Raw genomic sequence first — 20,718 nt, 5'->3', positions numbered from 1 at the left:
TTATAAAATGAGCATGACGACAGAGCACATCTCACTGGGCGGTTGTGCCGCCAACAAAATGCAGGTCCCTGGTGCGTGCTGGCAGGCACTTCAGTCCTCGTGGTGGAAATCTGTGTGCACAAACGAAGGCCGAGGGGTCTGTTCCGTCCACTGGGGGAGGCGGGGCTGCAGCCCTCTGACCCACTGCTTCCTGGGGTGTGGAGCCAGCATCGCCCCCTTCCCCCACCCCCACGCAGCCTCCTTCCAAACACCAGCTTGGTCACTGGTCCCCGATGAGGCGAGAGAGGGCCCCTCATCGGTGTCCACGGTGCAGCCAGGGGCCTTCAAACACGGTCAGGGTTGAGCTCGACGACGCGACCACCGATTGCTCGTGTTTCTTTCTTTATAGTTTTCCACTTTTCTGGCCTTTCTGGCTTTACTTTCACAGCACGTTTCCCATGTTTGTTTAAGACTAGAAAGCCCTGTTACTAAAATCCCTGTCCCTTCTCCTCAGCAAACCCTTCTCTGCTCTGGTCACCAGCCCAGAGCCCCCCATCCCAGCCCAGAGCCCCCCATCCCAGCTCAGAGCACCCCCTGCTCTGTGCGAGTGGCCATGGGCCTGCCTCCAACCTGCCGCCTGGCTCTCCCCGGCCCACCTCGCCCTCCGTCGGGGCTTCCCCTGCACAGCTGAGCCCACCTGTAGCATTCCTCATTCTCCATGGGGCTCCCTGGAGGGACAACAGGTGACGGCAAAGGAAGGAAACCAGGGCTGGTGAGAAATTTCATCCCACACCCCCCTTGGCCTCTCCTCCTCCATGACTTGCATGTCCTGCACCACCAGTTGTTGGGACCTCAGTCTCCTACCCAGGCACCAGGAAGAGACCCCAGGCAGGGCTGGAGGTTGGAGGACAGGGCATCGGATGAGCTCCTCTGCGTCCCTACAGACCCTCCCAACAGCCCAGGTGCCCCCTTGAGGGGAGATGGAGACAGGGAACCCCAGTCCCAGCAGGGGGGTCTTCTGCCTCCTCCATCTGTGTGAACTGCCATGAAGGTGGAGTGGGGAGAGAGGGGGCTCCAGCCCAGGCCCATGAAACTGCACTGACTCCATAGACGGAGCTGGAGAAGGCGGAGGATGTGGCCACCAAGCACCCCCGCCCCCCAGCTCGCCATCTAAGGATTCATCTTTCAGCTGTTCGAGCTCCGGCCCATGTTCCCAGGACATCCATCTCCTCATGCAAGCCGTCACCCATGCTCCTGCCCTTGCAGTGGCCAGGTCCCCCACAAGGGCCGTGGGCCTGTGCCTGGTCCCCAAAGTGGCTCATGCTGGGCCTCGAAGACATCACTCAGGTGAGGGACACGGCAGCCCCACCTCCCTGCTGACCAGAGGGCCTGGCATCTGGAGGTTCATCCCTCTCTTCTTCACACTGGCTGGGCTCGCTCCCAGTGATCTGCAGCCATCACAGGTAGAGGCCCCTGAGGGAAGAGGGCAGCTGTCAGGGTCAAGCTCCCCAGGACAAGGAGGAGGACAGCGGGTCAGTCCCCGGCTCTTCCGGACCCTCCCCGATGGCCTGGCATGTCCACGTCAGACAGGAGGCGCATCCAGAGCTGGACCTGCTCTGACATCTCATGGCAACACACGCATGATCCCATTGGGAAACACCACAAACCCAGCCCAGCCTTTTCTACGTGGGTGGAGGCAGAAACGGCTTCAAGGGAGCCAGGCCCTGGATGGAAGTGCTCCCACCTGGGGTCCACTCCCCTCCCGTGTGGAGCTTCATCAGCTCACAGCCCTGAGATGCTAATGGCTCCCACATGTGCAGCCGCCTGCCTCTTGCCTCTTCCCTTTGATTTGGTATCAAATGCTGGTGTAGGTGGGAGTGTGCTGGCCAGGGCGGGAGCTGGGGAGGGACAGCAATCCCCTCCCACACCCATGGGGCTGGGGGCAGAGGCCCCGTGGTTTTCCAGAAGCCTTTGTGTGGGCACAGAGAGGTGGGGAGGCCATGGGAACCTCTCCTATTTCTCTTTTCCTTTTTTTCTTTTCAATATATTTTTATCGATTTCAGAGAGAGAGAGAAACATCACTAATGAGAGGGAATCATTGGTCGGCTGCTTCCTACACACCCCACACTAGGGATCCAGCCCGCAACTCAGGCATGTGCCCTGACCAGGAATCAAACCACGACCTACTGGTGCATAGGTTGACGCCCAACCACTAAGCCCCCTGGCCAGGCCTCTCCTAGTTTTCTTTTGCAAAGGCTGCCCACTGAGCGCCCTTGGTTCTTAGGGGCCTCAGAGCCTTGCAGGGAGGCCGCTAGAGGTTGGGCAGGTCTGGGGCCAGAACTTGTGGAGCCTGGACCAGGCTCTGGACTTGGTCCCCAGTCCACAAGAAACTCCCTGCCAGGCTGTAGGCACCACACAACGCCTGCACCCCTCCAGAGCCGGGCGCTGGCAGCCAGGACACGTTGGCATGGGAAGGAGGGATACTGTCTTCAGGATGGGGATTGCGTCAGCCCCCAGGGAGCCACAGCTGTTAGCCCTGCAGGGCCTCCCCAGCATGCACTCCCCTCGGCCCCTGGACCCATTGCCCGCATGGTGCAGCTGTGACGAAAGCCCGGAGCCATCTGCCTTGGCCTTTGCAGTCATGCCAGGGCACGGTCTCCCTCAAGGGTGGTTCTGCTTCGTGCTGCTGCCCTGATCTGTCCCATACACCCCAGGCCCCTGCCCATGGCCCATGGCCTTCATCTCGGGCCCCAGTGAGGGGCTGCAGCCAGCATCCTCCAAGCAAATCCTTCACATTGCCAAGAGTGACAGAGAAGGCTCAGGAGGGGCTGCCCATGAGAAAAAGGGTCCAGGGCACTGGGGAGAGGGGAAACCACAGGTGGGTCCAGTTGGGGGGTCGCTGAGATGGGTGGGCACTATCTGGATGGGTGAACACCGGAGGAGGGCCTCACGCTATCTGGATGGAGAGGTTGACTCAGGACAGGTGAGACCAGGTGTGGGCAGGAGCATCCCAGCAGCTCCAGAAGCCACACCTGAGATCCTGCGGCCTGCAGTGAGCTCACAGGCAGCAGGTTACAAGGTAGCATTAGTCAGCAAATAGGAGGGAAAAATACCCCAGGGATGGAGGGGCACAAAGAGGGACAGAGACAGAGGGAGAGACAGGTAGAGGGAGAGACAGAGACAGGGAGAGACAGGGAGAGGGAGAGACAGAGACAGGGAGAGACAGAGGGAGAGACAGGGAGAGGTGGGGTAAGAGCTCGATTCTTTACAAATCACTGAGGAAAAGCACACCTGCCCTGTAGTCCCCACCTGTACGGACGGAGTCATGTTCCTAACTTTGAGCTTCTGATAAGTTATGAGCTTGTTTCTAAAAAAGTAGACACATAACAGCATTTTACACACTTTAGGGGAATTCACCAGCACCCAGTGCCATCGGGGGACCTGCTGCGCCCCCTCAGCCCCAGGTGAGCGGGTGCACTGGTGTGTTCGTCTCCCATAAACTCACTGTGCTGAAAGCAGCAGTTTATAATGCAAAGATTTGAGGTCTGGAGTCTGAGCCACGTGGGCCTGAGATCAAGGTGCCCAGGGCCTGGGCCCTCCGGAGGCTCCAGACCTCAAATCTGCTTCTTGCCTTTTCTTTTTTTTGTACATTATGACACCTTATTAATTTATTAAAGGTTGCTTCTTGCCTTTTCAACTCCCGGAGGCCAGACCCTTGCTGGCCTGTGACTCCATTCCCTTCCCTTCCTCCACCTGCACAGCAGTCTCCTGGCCACTCAGTCCCCACCCCCACCCCCTCTTCCTCCTGCTTCACGTCTCAGGCCTGTGGATCCAGGCCACCAGTGACACATTCACAGGGGCCAGGATGAAGACATCTCTGAGGCCACTCACCATAGACACAGGACAGTGTCCGATGACAGAAATGGGCCCCATACGTGGAGACGTGGCACACTTGGCAGGAATCACAGAAGCTCGGCTGTCAATAGGAGACCCTGTTCCCCGGTCATGGGGCCGAGCAGTTTTCTCGGTGCTGACAGGAGGCAGGAGTCCAGAGAGAACCCTGCTGACTTTGTAAGTGGCCGGGTGCTGGGTCCCTTTCCTTACCCCTCCCCCCGTCTCCCCAGCCTCCAAGTCACATCTGCTCCTCCCAGAAACCAGCCCAGAGCTCAGACCACAGGGCTCACATTGCACCTCACCTCACCTCTCACCCACCCACGCCCCCCCCACACACCAGGATGAGTCACATCTGGGGGGCCAGCCTCCCCAAGGTCCCAGTGCTGGAGCTGGCACAGCCCCAGAGAGCCTGACTCAAGGCCCCAATTCTCCCCCAGCAAGGAAAGCAGGGTGCCCCAGGCTGGAAGGACACCCGTTGAGGGGGCCAGCCTGGCCTGAGCATCCGGTGGGGCCCTTGCCTGGGGGCCAGCTTGCTACCAGAAGCCAGGACAGGAACACCCACATGAGGTCTTGAGGCTCCCCTGGGTCCCAGTTGGCTACACAGGTGGGTGCAGACCCTAGCCAGACCCCACATGAGCACATACACCCACAGCTGTGCCCACAGGAAACAAGACCCAGGGTTTGAGATGCTCCCAGCTGGAGGCCACAGGGTTAGCCTGACTCTTCAGGTGTCAGGCCAGGGTGAGGGGGGTCGGGAGGAGAGATGGGTGCCCCTGAGCATCAGGGTTCAGCGTCCCAAGTCCTTGGGGCATCCAGACCCCAACAGAAGTCAAGGCCAGGGTCCCTCCCCACATTTCCATGGGGAGGCGGGGCAGAAGAGTGGACAGGAAGAGCGCGCCCAGCATTCACTTCCCCCAGCACAGGAGGGAGGTCACAGGCTGCAGGGAGCTCAGAAAGTGTGTTTCCTGGTTGTGATGTCACTGGACAGGCCCAAACCAGGGTTCTTCCCACCGGCATGTGTTAGAAGAGGGTCCCAGTGACAGAGTCAGGGAAACAAGGTCATCCCTTAGAACTTGCCAGGGAGAGGGTTTGGAGGACTGTGTCTGGGGCCTGCAGTGGGTGGGGAAATGCAGAGGTGAAATCAGTGAAGTCTCATTTCTGGAAATGAAGGAGGAGGGAGCAGGGGAACTGGTGCTGGGAAGCCTGGGCTTGTGCTTCCAGCAGGAGGTAGAGGAGGGAGGGGCAGTGGGGGCCGTTGGACAGGACAGGTGGGATCTGGAGCACATGGTGAGGGGGCTCCCACATGACTCCCCCTCAACCACTTATGGAGCCACAGAAGGGTCCACTCCAAAGTGACCGAACCTTTATCCACAAGGCAGAGCATGGATCAGAGGACCCTATGGAGACCTCCAGGGCCTCACCTGGTCCCTCAGGGCTGCACAGCGTGGGGGCTCCCCCAGGACCAACGCGGAAAGCTGGCATACATAGTGGTCTCGGATGCCCACATGAGGCTCTGGGCAGCAAGAGGGCATCGGCATAGGGGCTCTGTGCTCTTTCAGAAATGGGGACCCTCCAGGCCTGCCCCATGCCCAGCAGCTCTGACGGCGGCGCGGGGATATTGTGCTGGGCACTAAGCTCAGAGGCTATGGAGGGCGAGGCTCCTGTGTCCAGGCCACCGTCAGCAGGGCTGGACCTCACCGACCCCCTTGCAGACCGTCTCCCATGGAGAGAATGCTGCTGTGCACCTGACGTCGCTCACAGGTCAGGCCCACAGGTCCCATCATCCCTGCACTGATGTCAGGAGGAACTCCACCCCCGAAACCGAAACCCGACATTCTGGTTCTGCAGCCTCGGCTGCCCTGCAGGCCTCCTGTCAGAGTCAGTGGGGCTGAGCCAGCACAGAGAACCCAGCACAGCCCAGGAGCAGGTCAGCTGTCCCCGCTGCTGCTGTCACACATCCTCTGGTCAAAACCCGCCAGTTATTGGCTACAGGGGGACCTGTTCCTGTCACCAACCAGCAGCTTCAGCCAGTGCCCTGCTTCCTGTGGTGCAGGTGCTAAGCACCTGCTTCTTGTTGTGACCTGCAGGAGCTCACAGACCTGTGCCAGCACACACCTGGGCCAGGGCACCTGTCAGGACACGCCTGAGCCAGGACCCACCTGTCTGTATACGTGTGATCTGGTGCACACCCATGTTGGCTCACAGAACTGTGCCAGCACAGACCTGAGCCAGGGCCCACCTGTCTGTATACATGTGAGCCGGTGCACATATGTGTCAGCTCACACCTGTGTCAGAGCACACCTGGCCTGGCACACTGCATCTGCCTATGGCCACACAGTGCCTGTCTTCAGTGCAGCCAGCATGGTGCTCACTGACCACTGTGGGCCTCTCCTGGGTTGTCCTTTGGTCTCACAGCTGCTGAGACATCACCTGATTCATAGCTGAGGACGTTGGCCCAGGCCTGATTATTTGACACCAGTGACCCTGTACTGGGGTACATAGTGTCCCCCAAAATTCACATCTATCCAGAAACTGTGAATGTAAACTTATTTGGAAATGGGTTTTTACAGATGTAAACACAGTGAGGTGACTGAGCCCCCATCTAGTGACCGGTGTCCTAAGAGAAGGTCAACATAGACACAAGACACGGAGGGGAGAAGACCCGTGACAACAGAGGGGAGGTTGGGACACCACTGCACAGGACTGTGCAGCCACTATAAACCGGGAGACACAGGTAGGCTCCGTCCCTAGAGCCTGGAGGGAGCGCCAGCTGCCCTGGCCTCAGAGAATGTGGGGTTGAAGCCCCCGTTGTGGTCACTTGTTATGGCAGCTACAGGTCACTCTCATCCTTGAGGATATGGGGTCACTGATCCCAGCCCTGTCCAGCCCCTGGGCGTCCAGAGGCTTGCTGTGGGCTGGGGCATTTGGGGGAAGTTGGGGTCAAAGAGGAGGATCTGGGTTAACAAGAAGGAGGAGGGGGCATCTGGCTGAGACCAGCACATCCCTGGAGTGTAGGGGTAACAGGGCACTTAGTGGGGCCCACGGAAGCCCTGCCGCCAGGGCCCTGGGGCTCCCAGGGGAAGCCCTGTCAGTGCCGAGCTCAGCACCCGGGCACCAGCCTGGCCACTGCCGTGCCATCGCCATCAGGTGGGAGCACTGATTCCCTGGAGGGAGGCGCTGCAGCCCCAGATGAGCTGGGCTGGCAAACCATGTTCTTCAAAAAGCAAAAACCAAGTGAAAACAATGACAAGTATTTGGCTCCACAGGTCTCCATGGTAAGACACACTGTGAACACAGGCAAGCTTTGCACAAGCCTGGTGCTAGGGTTCGCCTGGGCCACAGCCCCCCAAACACCAGCCAAAGGCAATGAAGTCAGGTGTCTCTAAAAAACCACTTGCAACGGCGCACAAAGGCACGCGAGTGTTTCCTATGGGCATTTCTTTTTTTAAAAAAAATATAATAACTTAGTTTGCATTTTACAGCATTTCCAACCAATCGGTTGGGGTCTCCTTGGCCGGAACCTCGTGCATCGGACTCCACACATGGTCGCCAGGCGTCCACCCCAATAATTCGGTCACCCCACAGCCACCCGCTGTCACTCCACAGCCATCTCACAGGGGTTCAGCCCCCGCGCCTCTGCGTCCTGGTACATCCGCTGGAAGTCCTCTAGGCGAGGGGCGCAGCCGAGCCGGGCCTCCCCAAAGTGCATGTGTCCCGTGAAGAGGAACTCGCCACGCCCGGGCCGGACGCCGCAGGCCAGCAGCGTGGAGATGCGGCCCTGCCAGCCGCCCCCGGGCGCCGCACGGAACACCCTGCTCTTCTGCCGGTAGATGCGGCTCACGCGCAGGTGGATGGCCGACTCCTGCCGCTCAGGGGCATGGGTGACGTCCTGGATGGCTCCTCGGACCACTGCGGAGTGGAGGACACGGGTCAGGGAGATGGGCGGGACCAGGGCAGTGAGGGGGGCAGAGGATGGACCAGTGAGGTGGGCAAGGACGCCCACTGAGCAAACAGCACGCTGCCATTCAGTGTGAACAGGCCCTGGGATGGAAGCCAGTCCTGACCTCTGCATCCCAGAAATTCTTCTTAAAGAGACAACTCCTGCCCTTGCCGGTTTGGCTCAGTGGATAGAGTGTTGGCCCGTGGACCAAGGGGTCCCGGGTTCGATTCTGGTCAAGGACACATGCCCGGGTTGAAGACTCCTCCCCACCCAGGCCCTGGTTGGGGCACATGCAGGAGGCAACTAATCGATGTGTTTCTCTCACTGATGTTTCTCTCTGTCTTTCCCTCTCTCTTTCACTCTCTCTAAAAATCAATGGAAAATATCCTCGGGTGAGGATTTTAAAAAAAGAAAGGACAGCTCCTGGGCGTGAGGCTGCCTGGGGTGGTCCCCGCCCTCGGCTCTGTCAGAGGGAGGAGGCCCAGCCACTTACATGGGAGAACATGGAAGAAATAAGCCACTTGGTGCGTCAGATGTTCCAGTCGGGACAAGAACAGTAACGAGAGCTAACACACAAGATCTGCATCAAGACTGGAGATGGGTGACACTCAGGGGCGGAGGGTGAGGGAGGACAGGGCAGAGAGAGGGCTCATTACAAAGGGTCCGCCCTTGTGGGCCCAGCAAGAAGCCTGCAGTTCCACAGGAACCTGCCCTCAGGTGGCTGCCCTCGGGCTCGAGGCTCAGGGCACCTAGTGTGCCAGCTGCCATCCTGTGCCAGAGCTGAGTCCCTGACCTCGGCCATGGATCCTACCAGGACCTGGAGCTCCCACTGTGGCCCCTGCAGGGGGCCTGGTGGAGGCTGAGGCTCTGAGGTGAGGCTTCCAGAGCGATGACGTCACATGCAAAGTGGGACACTGCCCCCTGATCACCTGAAATAACAGGAATTCCCAGCCCTCTCCCTGCCCTGCGCTAGGTCCCTTCCCTGGGGCTGGAGTCACGGGGGTGCAGCCCTGTGACCCATAGAGGAGGGGCACCAAGCCCGGGGTCCTCACAGCCTCCTCCCTGCAGAGGTCGGTGCCAGTGCTGGAAGGTTCTCTGGGACCAGGTGGGGCGCCCTCCCCGCGGTGGGAACCAGGGCACTCACCGAAGTCACTGGTGCAGACTGCCAGGAGCACCTCGGTGTCACTGCAGGGCCGGCAGGGAGCTGCAGGAGAGGGCAGGGAGGGAGAGCATCAGGCAGGGCATGGACGTGCATGGATACACACCTGCCCCACGGTGGGGCCCCTCCTACCCCAAAGGTGCTCTGATTTCCGGCAGCACCTCTAAGATCCCAGGCCAGAATCACACCGCGGTCTCAGCGTGCGGGCAGGGGGCTGACTGCAGGGACCCCAGGCCCACCGCCCAGTACAGGACAGGCCTGTCCCCACTCAGTGGTCAGAGCAGCTGTGCCCCACGAGCAGCTACTGGGCTCGGTGAAATCCTTCCATGCCCAACACCAATGCAGACCAGCCTGCACTGAGCAAAGCCTGTCCTTCCGCTGGCCCGAGCCAGCGCTACCATCACTCCGCCTCCGCAGCCACACCCTGAAATGCCAGGGCCAACCACTCACACCTGCCTGCTCCCCAGCATCCCCGCTCCTGCCTCCATTCCAGGTGGAGACTGCCTGGGAGGCCGCAGCCTACTAGGTGTACCGGTTAATAACGCGGGGTTTTTTCAATAGATGGAGTTACACATATGTTGATATATATGCGATTTGATATGTATGCTATTTTGTTTTATTGACAACATGTTCAAAACTTCATATGTCAAATTTTCTGAAGGTGCTAACATCATAGATATTTTTACGCTTAAAAATGTCGAATTTCGTGCCAAAAAAAAAAAAAAGATCATTTGCGGGAAGTTTTAATTCATTACTTTATTTTGAAGAAAAGTGCTGCTGAAAGTTATCATATACTTTGGGAAGCTTATGGTGAACATGCTCCATCTCAAGATGCTTGTGAACACTGGTTTAAACGCTTTAAAAGTGATTTTGATTTGAAAGACAAAGAACGTCCAGGTCAACCGAAAAAGTTTGAAGACCAACAATTACAAGCATTATTGGATGAAGATGCATGTCAAACTCAAAAACAACTTGCAGGAAGATTAAACATTGCTCAGCAATTTACAATTGTTTACAAGCAATGGGAAAGGTTTTAAAGGAGGAAAATGGGGGCCACATCAACTGAATGAAAGACAAATGGAAAACCGAAAAGTCATCAGTAAAATGTTTCTGCAACGGCAGGAAAGAACTTTTTGCTGATCGTAAAACGACCAGAATGGGCCAGAAGACGCACCATCACATACTTCAAAACTAGTACGAAGAAGTAGAAATTTGGGTCTCTGAATGGTCTGCCTCAAAACAATAAAAGTTCTATTGGGACGGTCTCCACAAATTATCTGAAAGATGGGGGAAATGTGTGGCTAGCATGGATATTACTTTGAATAAAGCACTTTCGAGGTTTCTCTTGAAATTATCGTGTTTTCTTTGGATCACAAATTCTGCATTATTAACCGGTTAATAGTTAACCCATATTATTAACCAGTTAATAGTTAATCTGCACTATTAACCAGTTAATAATTAATCCAAATTTTAACAGGTTAATAGTTAATCTGAATTATTAACCAGTTAATAGTTAATCTGAATTATTAACCGTAATAATGTGGATTTTGTAATCAAAGAAAACATGATAATTTCAAGAGAAACATCGAAAGTGCGTTATTCAAAGCAATGTCCATCGCTAGCTACACATTTTCTCCATTTTTCAGGTAATTTGTGGATACCGTCCCAATAGAACTTTTCTTGTTTTGAGGCAGACCATTCAGAGACCCAATTTCCCACTTCTTCGTACGTTTGGAAGTGCTGCTCAGAAAGTGCATGTGCCGTCGATCAGAACAAGTGGTGATCTGAAGGAGCAATACAACAACATAGCATACATGTCAAATCGCATATATATCAACATGTGTGTAACTCCATCTATTGAAAAAAAAATCCACATTATTAACCGGTACACCTAGTAAAGGTATCCTGAACGAGGCCCTAGAACCCTCCCAACTCCCCTTCCTCAGATACCTCCTGTCCTTGGTCCCCAGTGACCCCTCTAAACACCTCCAAATGCCTTTCAGAGCAGCCCAGTCACAGAATCCCTAGTCCCCTGAAACTCCTACCTGGGTGGGACTGGCTTCCCCCAGCCAGACGGGCCTTATGAAAAGCCCTGCTCCCCCAGCCCTTCCCCCTCCTCTCAGGTGGGCACAAGGTCTCAGAAAGGTGTGGGGTTGCGGGTGGGGGAGGCGGAAACCTAGGGCTCTGGTGACTCCCCAGGGACAGTGCACTCCTCTACTCGGTGGATCTGGGAAAATACAATTTATTACTTGACTGCCACATTGCTCCTTTCAAGGCCTCTCCCTCACCCAGTTTGAGTTTCTGAGTTTTTGCACCAATTCTCCTGACTCGATAGAAACTTGAGGCCCCCCCACGACCCTTTCCTGTTCTAAAGGCCCCAGAACGTCCCTGGCCTTGGCACTCACTGGGCCTGGACGACCTAATCCTGTCTGGGTGCCTGGGTGGCTGCCCCTGCAGCCTTAGACCAGGCTGAGCAGGGGCTGCCCCACCCCCTCCAGGAGCAGCAGTGGCTCGGGGACCTGGGGGGACCAGGCAAGGCACAGACGAGCAGCAGCAGAGAGGCCTCCGGGGCCGGGATGTGCGTGGCCATGGGGCCCGGCACACAGTGTCTCTGGGGTGCCTGGGGTGGACGTGAGAGTCCAGAGAGCTGGTGCCGCCGTCCCGCCTCCGGGCAGTGTGGGTGCAGCGTCCCAGTGCAGCTCAGCGAGGCCTGACTCACCCCCCTCACCGCCCGGCTCCTGTGACGTTCTCAGGAGCTGCAGAGCAAGAACAGCCTGTTGAATGGGATGGAAGCCGAGTCCACCCAGCCTCCAGGCAGGCTCCTCCCGCCCAGCTCCAAACCCCAAGCCTCGGCCTGCAGGAGTGGACCCCAGCCTCAAGGCCTATCTTAAAAAAGGGGTGGTGAGCCCTGGCGGGTGGCTCAGTTGGTTGGAGTGCCACCCCATACAGCAAAAGGTTGTGGTTCGATCCGGGCGGGGTGGGGGGGCACATACAGGAGGCAACCAATCGGTATTTCTCTCTGGCATCCATGTCTCTCTCTCTCTCTCTCTCTCGCTCTCGCTCTCGCTCTCTCCCTCCCTCTCTTTCTAAAATGAATAAAAACATATCTTCAGGTGAGGATTTAAAAAAGAGGGTGGCCAACTGGGGACCCTTCATCCTTCTCGTCCACTGTGGACCTGCTGCCCATGGAGCCGCATGGTGGGCATGATGACGAAGGAGCACATAGCACAGCCGGCTCTGAGGGCTCGTATACCCCTGGTTTTATTCTGGCCTGTGAGCAAGAGCGGGGAGCAGCGGTGACTTCCCATCCTGGCTGGCATACCCAGTGCCCATGGAATCAGAGGCCCCAGCCTGGGGTCCCTCTGCTAGTGGGGGCCGGCCTCGGCAGCTCTCCCCAGAAGGCAGGTTCCCCTCAGCCACCAGGTGTGCGATGGGTGCAGCGCAGGTGGGTGGGAGGTGAGGATCTGTGCAGGCCCTCCACAGCATGTCCCAGGATCCGAGCCAGCTGAGCTAGGCCAGGGGCACCACCCCAGAGGCAGTAGTCGAGGGGGCCCAGGCTACACGCCGTGATCAGACCCTAGGCCTGGGCGCTAGTGACCCAGCCTGGAGCTATGCCCTCTACAAGGGTCACGGGCCCTGGGACCTCGGCTGAGGGCTGAGGACAGAGGTGGACACTAGCCTCCTGGCTCACTCCCAGCCCCACTGCAGAAGGTGTGGGGACCGCCCGGCGGCCCTGGGGGAAGGCAGTCAGCAGCCCTGAGAAGGCCCAATGAGCTGATACCATCGACGGCTGAGCTAATAAAGCGTCACCCTGGAGACTTCACTCCTACAACTCTGAGCTTCACAAAGCAGAGGTCACCTTTGTGGAAACCCAGTCTGTGGACGCCAAGAGAAGCAATCTGGAAACAATTATTAATCGGAGTCGGGCTCATAAAGGCTGTGGAATGCACTGGTCTCAGGCGCATCCAATCTCCTTTCCTTACGGTGAGCCGGGGAGGGGTGGCCAGCGGGCTGGTTGGAATGCTGGCCCGTGTCTCATGGAGAGGGGAGGGCTGGGGTGTGGACGTCCCAGGAAGGTTACTCTGGAATGTACATAAAATGAACTGAACGAAGGAGAAAATAACAGGGTCAGGGAGACAGGTCAGGGCCATGCAGGGGCCCAGGTAAGAACACGGGGACTCAGATGAGGATGCAGTCACCTAGGTGAAGGTGAGGACACAGGGAACCAGGTGAGGACATAGGCGCAGGAGGGAGGGAGTGGGCGGGTGCCTTCTGTCAGAAACTTGCCGCCCGGAAGGGCTTGCAGATGGTCAGATGGACCAGGTCCCGGCTGCCCACGTAAGGACAACCAGGTGGACAAACACAATTTCCAGAGAGAAAACCATACGTGAGGGCACCCAGCGGGTCAGCTGGGGACAGGTGGGCAGTAGATGCTGAGCTGTAACGGAGTGAGGAGAAGGGAGAAACCAGAATGCGGTGAACGCAGCTGGATCATGGTCCGTATTCACGGAGACCAAGCAGGCGCTGAGCTGCTGGCAAAGGCTCTGGAGTCGCCTCCAACGATCAACCTCCTCCACCTCTGAGGTCGCACAACCCCATGCCCCAGAAGACCCCGCCAGGGTCCCAGCTGACCACCAGCACCTCCTCCTGTCCTGCTCCCTCCCGACCTCTTCCTCGCCAGGAAGGCCACACCCTTCCACCCCAAATGGGCAAGGCGAAAAAATTACACAATAATTACAGAGGCCAGAGAAGCCGCTGAGGCAGGAAATAAACGATCCTTGCAAAAATACAAAGTTTTCTCCTTTCCTGTTTCCCGGCAATACTGAGGTTTCTCCACACTCCTTCTGAACTTTGCTACTCACCCCCACGGCCATCAGGGCCACCCCCAAACGTCGAGGTGCCAGAGAGGGCCCCTCAGTAGGGGGCTGTGCACCCCTGGGACCGCCCTGGGGCTCATCTGCCCCCAGCTCATCAAACAGAGCGGTTTAAAGGGGACGGGAGATGAGGCCCATCAGGCCTGTGGGCCCGGGGCCGCCCACCACCGCTGGTGCCCCTAAGCCTGTGATGGAGCTATTTCCATGTGTTCACAGCCAGCACGAGGGCCGTGGGCCTCTGCCCAGCCTCCAGCCGTGGATCTGAAATTCCGCTGTCTCCCCCCTTGTCTGCTCCCGGAGGTGGAGATGCTGTAGGTGGACGTCCCAGGAGCCCAGAGCATGGATGTGTCCAAGTGGTGAGCCCGCTACTCGGCCCCTCAGCAGTAAAAAAACAGACTGGAATCCGGGGTCCCCCTGGGGACACAAGGTCTGTCTTGGTTCCCCAGTGCCTGACACAGTGACCCTCCTCCCTCCCTGGCTGGTCACCCCCACACACCCCCAGCCCACTGGGTGATGGCGAGTCCTGGAGTGCCTGTTTCCTTGAGTGTTGGAACACCGGGGAGGACAGTCCCCCCAGCAGCCAGGCCAGGTTCCACCCCGAGACCCCAACCGATGTTCCAGGCATGGCCTGGAGCTGCATCTGGCTGCTCCCTGCCTTTCACGTCCTACCAGATGGGTTCACTGCCATGGAAGGGGCGTCCATGTTACTCAGGTGCCCTGGCGAGGCCCACAGAGGCGGTGAGGGTTGGGGGGTGCACAGGGAGCCTGTGGCAGCCAAATCCCACTCCCCCTGGGCTGGGTCCCCTCCCACTGCCCGCCGTCTGCACCTGTCCAGGGGCTGCCTGCCTCTCCCTTCTTGGCTGGTGGTTCATCGAGGAAGCTGACTACGCAACCCCAGTGGCCAGGGGGCCAACACGTGCTGTAAACACTCCCAGCCAACCAGTCAGAGGTGCGGTGGGCAACAGCTCACACCTCCTGCCAGGACTCAGCCAGGAGCCTCTCCCTCGGAAGTCAGCACAACTGTCACTCGCGCGGCTCGTCAGCAGGAGAAGGCGGGTGCTCACTCCCAGGTACATTCATGGTCTCCGGGGTCACCAAGGCCTTGGGCAGCCACGGCCGGAGCAGGACAGAGCCGGCAGCCATGCTCTCTTCCGAGAGCCCGCCTGGCCCAGGGACGTCACGGCCGCCAGATGGCCAGTGCCGACATTCCACATTTCACACCCATTCCTCCGGCATTAAAGGCTTAGGGGCCGTGCCCGATGAAAGATGAAAGGCGAACACCCCAGGCAGGAGAGATGCCCCGATCCCCCAGCTCCCAGAGCCCTGGGTGCCTCGGAGTCTCCGTTCCAAGCCTGACCCTCGCTGCGACTTGGGGCCACGTCACTCTCCATTTGGGGCGTCCTCTCACTGTGGGGCATTAACAGTGCATGGGCCTGGCCCCCACCTGACCATCAGCCCAGCTGGTCACCAAGAAAACAGCTCCCAGGACAACACACACACACACATACATGTACACACACAGGCACACACGTGTACACACCCGAAAGGCATCTTGCTCCTGGAATTGACGCAGATATCTGGCAGCCCCACCCTAAACATCACCCAACACATTGGGACACTGTCGTCCTCTGTGCCTCAGTGGGAGAGGGGGGCCTGGCCCCCAGGGTGGGACCTGCCCTGTATGAGCATCTCGGGGTCTTGGGCTCCTCCTCCATCTCTGTCCACGCAACTTTCCAAGGCCAACCCTGCCTCTTCCCAGCACCTGGCAGAGCTGTCTGCTTTCCTCCGGAGAAAAGGGGATGGAAATCTAAAGCCAGCTCACCACCTTCCCACGTGAACACACACACACTTGGCCACCGAAAGGCCCCTCCAGACCGGCCCCGGCTCCCAGATCCTCCCAGCCCCTTCAAAGGGCCAGCAGCAGGGGCTCCTGCCTGCCGGGTGCCCACTGCAGCCGCACTCTGGCACGTTACTGGAATCTCCACAGACACACCCCCACAAAATTCCTCCAGACCCTGGGACTGGCCCAGGGTTCAGGATGTCACTGCTTTCCACCTGGGATGTGGATCAGCCTCAATTCCCACCCAAGACCTGACGTTCCAGGGGCTGCACCCAAGGCCGGAAATGCTCGACCAGCTTGTGTCAGAGGAAATGCTGAGGCCATTGTTTGAATGGTAACAGCACCCACTTCCAGTGAGTCATGACGAGTCCGTGGAAGAAGAGCACATGACGGGCGAGGGCCCATCACAGCCCTGACCTGCGGCCCTTCTTGGGATGCTGGTTACCCTTCGCAAACACACCCCTGGGAGATGAAGGTCTTGCAGAGTCCAAACAAGAACTTTCCAGAACACAGGCAGTACACCTACATCTAACACCCATGACACTGCACAGGTACCACCAGCAGGAGGGCCCGTCCCTAGCATCACGATGCCCCTGGCCTCCCCCAGGTCTGAGGCACACCCTGGGGAACTCCCACAGAGGCTGTGCTGAGGGGGCCGGGAGAAAGTCAGAGAAGTCTGGCAAATGAGAAGGACCTGGGCTGAGGAGGGGGCAGCCGGGAGCCCACCCCCCAACCCCGGCATCACCCACCTGACAGAGCGTGCAGATCTGAGCCGGTGGGCCGGCTGCTCAGCTCGTACTGGAAGCCCGTGGTCCTCCGGCGGATGTCCTGCTGGGGCGTCGCCTCCACGAACAGGCTGCCCTGCTGGAAGCCGAAGCAGCGCACCCGGCCAGGCCCATGGTCCCCGTCCCGGAACAGGAGTTTCAGCGCTCCCGTTCTCTCCAAATAAATATTGGCCCCAGAGGAGTCCCCAAGGGGCTTGACGCACAGAGTCAGGGGGCGGGAGGGCGAGACAACGTTGGGTCGCAGGTTGACGCTGAGAGCACCTGTTGGGTACATCCACTCCACAGCGCCCGCCGAGCAGCGCAGGTACACCTGCTCCACCTCTTTCCTGTGGGCCTCGTGGGTCAGCCCGCTGTGGAGAGGGGACAGTGTTAGCCAGGGCACCACCCCGCTCACCTGCACCACCTCCCACTCCAGCACTGGCTGCTCCAGCGCCCTCAGGCCCTCCCCACAAAGGACACTCCGTGTTGCTGGCCTGCTGGGCTGCAGCTGCAGGGCCCCAGTGCAGGTGAGAACCAGGGAAAGGATGGATCTTCCAAAACACAATCAAGGGAACACCAGGAGGCCCTAGCTGGCTTGACTCAGTGGCTAGAGCGTTGGCTTGTGGACTAAAGGGTCAGGGCACATGCCCAGGTGGCGGGCTTGATCCCCTGCGGGAGAGGGGGCGGGCGTGCAGGAGGCCAATCCATGATTTTATCTGATCATTGATGTTTCTCTCTCTCTCTCTCTCTCCTTTCCTCTCTGAAATCAATAAAAAAATATTTTTAAAAAAGGAAACACCAGGACAACTCTGGCACCAGCCCAAGTTCCCACTGAGCATGAAGGACAGGAGGCGACAGGAGGTACCCAGGACTCACTCCAGAGAGCACCTTACGAATCAGTGAGGAATGTTAGCCGTTTGGGGGTCGCTGCTCAGGGTTTTTAGCGCCTCGCCGGCAGGCATACTTTTTATATTTTCCTTATGGTGATGATTTGCCTGCGTCTTCATTCATCTGAAAACCTGAAGACCCTCCGTTGATCATCATATTTTTAAAATAAACTCAAATGGCATCACAGATATGAGATAAGGTAAGGTCCTCCCTAGGGGACAGGCTTGGGAAGAAAGGTGTGGAGAAGCCAAAGGGTAGCAGACACCTCGAAGGGGGATTTCCAGAGAACCACGTTCAATTCCCTCCTGAGGAATCTGAGTAGAAAAGAATGAAGCTGCTGTGCTCTCCCTGAGACGGTAAAGTCATTACATTATGTTTCAAGAAACTGAAACCATCAACGTTACCGTTTCTCTCCCCTCCTCCAAACTCGAATGTCAGTGTCAGCTTGTGCACACACCTACGTCACAACCACCGAGCAGCCTGGAACTCCACCAGTGACTGGGCTAAGTGTCCTATTCCATGAAATTGGGTTCTGGTCAGCTCTCGGACAGGTTCACCCACATTCCTGGGATTTTTACGTGGCATAAACAAAGCTCCACTCAGAGCCCCGGCCCCAGTGCGTTACCAGAAACCCTTTCTGCCGAGCAGAAAACACAGAACATATGGTTTGCATTTACTGTGGGTGACTCATGCTCCCGGCTCCCAAAACCCTCACTTTCCACAGGACGGGCCCGCGGCACGCAGTCACTCTGCAGGCCACATCACAGGGAGGTGCCGGGGAGGTGACCCTCCTAACCCCACACGCCCGGGGTCAGGAGCCGCCAGCCCAGCCTCAGACGCCTACCAGGGCTGCACACACGGAACCGACTAACAAATTACAGTCACATAAAACGCACACAAGCCCATCTGACACACAGGTGGGGGTGGGCGTAATTATATGCTGTGTGAAAAATTAGACTAAATGGTAAGTGGTTGCCACGGATCATTATAATCAGCTCTGCTCTTATGCAGCCAAAACAAACTTTAATAGAGTGCCCCTCCTCTCCGGGCTTAGGCCGCAAGGGGCTGTTGAACCCTTGCCCCGAGCCCAGGCGCCCATTCTCAATCCTCTCTCCCACAAAAACCACTCTGCCTAAGGCTTTCCTTCTCTGTCAGTGGGGCAAAGGGGGCCCCGGGGGTCAAGGGAGTGAAGAACCCATCCCAGAGGCTTTGGATCCCTCACTAAGGCACCTTAATCGGCACAGTGGAGGGGGAAAGAACGAGGGCCACCCTCCACCCACACCTCAGGCAGGGGCAGGGAAACCCTCGTGGGGTGGCCCACGGGGAGGTGGACCTGAGTCTGGGAGCTGCCACCCCCAGCCTGCATATAGGACTGTGCACCTCTTATGGGGTGCACCTGGACCTGGTTATGCATAAGTCGCTCAACTAAAAGAGAACTAGGAACAAAATGAAGGCGTTCATACAAGAAATGAGCCCCGCCCCCGGTTACTTCACCCGTGAACTAACGTCCTCACCGGCCCACAGCGGAGGGTCCGCGCCACGGGCTCTCTGGGCCCTGCCCAGCTCCCGGAAGCACCCAGCTCCGGGAATCCACGAGGCTCTCCACACGGAGCTCACACCCATGTCAACCCATGGGGCATGCAAGACCCCATTTGGACAAGCACCTCTGCAGTCCACTAGTCTCTCAGCCCAGGACCTGCTGGCTCTTTTTTTAATTTTTTATTTCAGAGAGAAAGGGGGGGTGGGGGGTGAGAGAGAGAAACATCAATGATGAGAGAGACTCATTGATTGGCTGCCTCCTGCACGCCCCTCACTGGGGATGGAGCCCGAAACCTGGGCATGTGTCCTGACAGGGAATCAAGCTGTGACCTCCTGTTTCATAGGTTGACGCTCAAACACTGAGCCGAGCCCGGCCAGCCCACTGGCTCTTTGAATAAAGACAAAACTCCTGGCCTGTCTGGCTCCTACCAGGAAATAGAGCCACACTGCCCACCTCTAAGCTTCCAGCGCTGCAGCCAACCTGAAAAAAACCTCTATTTATGCAAAGACACACCGGTGCCTGAATGTTCCCTGATGATGGTTTGTTGCAATATTCACATGGCATGCAAGTGACATCTATCCAGCCCCCCCTCCCCCCAAAAAAGCAACTGTTTTCTGATGTGATAAAGCTCTACTCAGCCTTAGGGAAGGAGAAGACTGGTTTCACCTTGGAGTACTTAAACCAAGTTAATGCCTTTTGCCTTAAAAAAAGAGAGAGAGCTGGTAAGTGTCACAGCCCCACACCTGGGGAGCACCTTTGTGGAAAAGACAGCAGGTTCCTAGTGGATGCGGGAATTTTCCGATGGGTCAGGGGTGTGGTGGCAGCAGAGCCCACACCCCTCTCCCCCTGTGGGGCAGGCGCAGACCCTGAGTCCTCCCTGAGTCACCAGGAGGAAACGATGGCCTCTTTTTTACAAAAAAAGAAAGAGTTTCAGGCCAAGCCCAAGGCAGGAGAGACAGACAGCCCAGGTGTGACGTAGGTAAGTGCTCTGCCCCGGGCAGTGGTCCACCTTTAGGACCAGGGCCCTGTCCTGCCCAAGAGCAGGGGGGTTTGGACTTCAAAACCACCCACTTAGCTCAGTTGGTTAGAGTGTTGTCCAGATACACCAAGGCTGTGGGTTCAATCCCCGGTCGGGGCACATAAGAATCGAGCAATGAGTGTGTCAATAAGTGGACTAACAAATTCATGTTCCTCTCTCTCTCTCTCTCAAAATCAATTTAAACAAAAAACAAACCCACACCTACTTAACTGCTTGGAAACACCCAGAAACACATGTCAGCCTGTCAGCTGTGAGAGGCCCCTGTCTATCTGCTGCCTGGCAAGCTGCCCCCCACATCCCCCCAATGGCTCTGGGGCCTGGTGGGGGGAGGGTGCATTAGCAACGAAGGAGGGAGAGGCTCAGGGAAGTGTCCCAGCTTCTCCCGGTGATAAAAAGTGAAGTCCCGCCCCCTCCCCCATCACAGCCACCTCAGGGCTCAGCCCTCCGGGTAGACAGTCCTCCCAGAACCTGGGGAGGGTGTTTGCTCCTCCTTCGGAAACTCGGGCTCCCCAGGTGGGACCGGTTACTGCTTTGGATCTGTGGACGCAGGAACCACAGAGCCTCCATTTGGGGGTGCCTTGATTCATTCCGCAGAGGCTGCGAAACAGGGACTTTAATTCCTAGCAGAGGCAGGGGCAGGGGCAGCCCCAGCAGAGGGGTCGGAGTCAGAGGGTACCCACCAGCTCCGCCGGCGCCAGCGATCTCCAGGCCAACCCTCCTCAGAGCCGACCTGCCCTCCACCCAGTCCAGGCCCGGTTCCTCTATCCCTGCTCCAATGCGAGGAGCGCGGGGGTCGGGGCA

General features: G+C 57.7%; 1 protein-coding gene across 2 annotated transcripts; it reads right to left on the bottom strand.

The window, feature by feature from the left end:
* Positions 1-7,294: 7,294 nt before the first annotated feature.
* Positions 7,295-20,523, bottom strand: METRNL (meteorin, glial cell differentiation regulator-like). 2 transcript variants are annotated; one of them, XM_015560144.1, is made up of 4 exons: positions 20,429-20,523; positions 16,436-16,822; positions 8,958-9,017; positions 7,295-7,782 (listed from the first exon to the last, which is right to left on the bottom strand). In XM_015560144.1, exons 1-4 carry the CDS (start codon positions 20,502-20,504, stop codon positions 7,469-7,471), a joined length of 837 nt encoding a protein of 278 aa, XP_015415630.1. In that variant the 5' UTR covers positions 20,505-20,523; the 3' UTR covers positions 7,295-7,468. The 2 variants fall into 2 exon arrangements, with proteins under 2 accessions (XP_015415630.1, XP_006753101.1); XM_006753038.2 differs by lacking the exon at positions 20,429-20,523 and adding an exon at positions 17,743-18,809 and having other exon boundaries at positions 16,436-16,821.
* Between the last annotated feature and the right edge of the window lie 195 nt (positions 20,524-20,718).

Source organism: Myotis davidii, unplaced genomic scaffold, assembly GCF_000327345.1.
Source record: "Myotis davidii unplaced genomic scaffold, ASM32734v1 scaffold211, whole genome shotgun sequence".
Lineage (NCBI taxonomy): Eukaryota > Metazoa > Chordata > Mammalia > Chiroptera > Vespertilionidae > Myotis > Myotis davidii.
Note: the sequence above shows the minus strand (reverse complement) of the source record. Positions and strands in the feature narration are given on the sequence as shown.

Coding starts and splice junctions, on each gene's coding strand:
- METRNL (XM_015560144.1), bottom strand. CDS start 20,504: ATGAATCAAGGCACCCCCAAATGGAGGCTCTGTGGTTCCTGCGTCCAC. Junction 9,018..16,435: donor AGATCTGCACGCTCTGTCAG/GTGGGTGATGCC, acceptor CCTCTCCTGCAG/CTCCCTGCCGGCCCTGCAGT. Junction 7,783..8,957: donor AGTCTGCACCAGTGACTTCG/GTGAGTGCCCTG, acceptor TCCACTCCGCAG/TGGTCCGAGGAGCCATCCAG.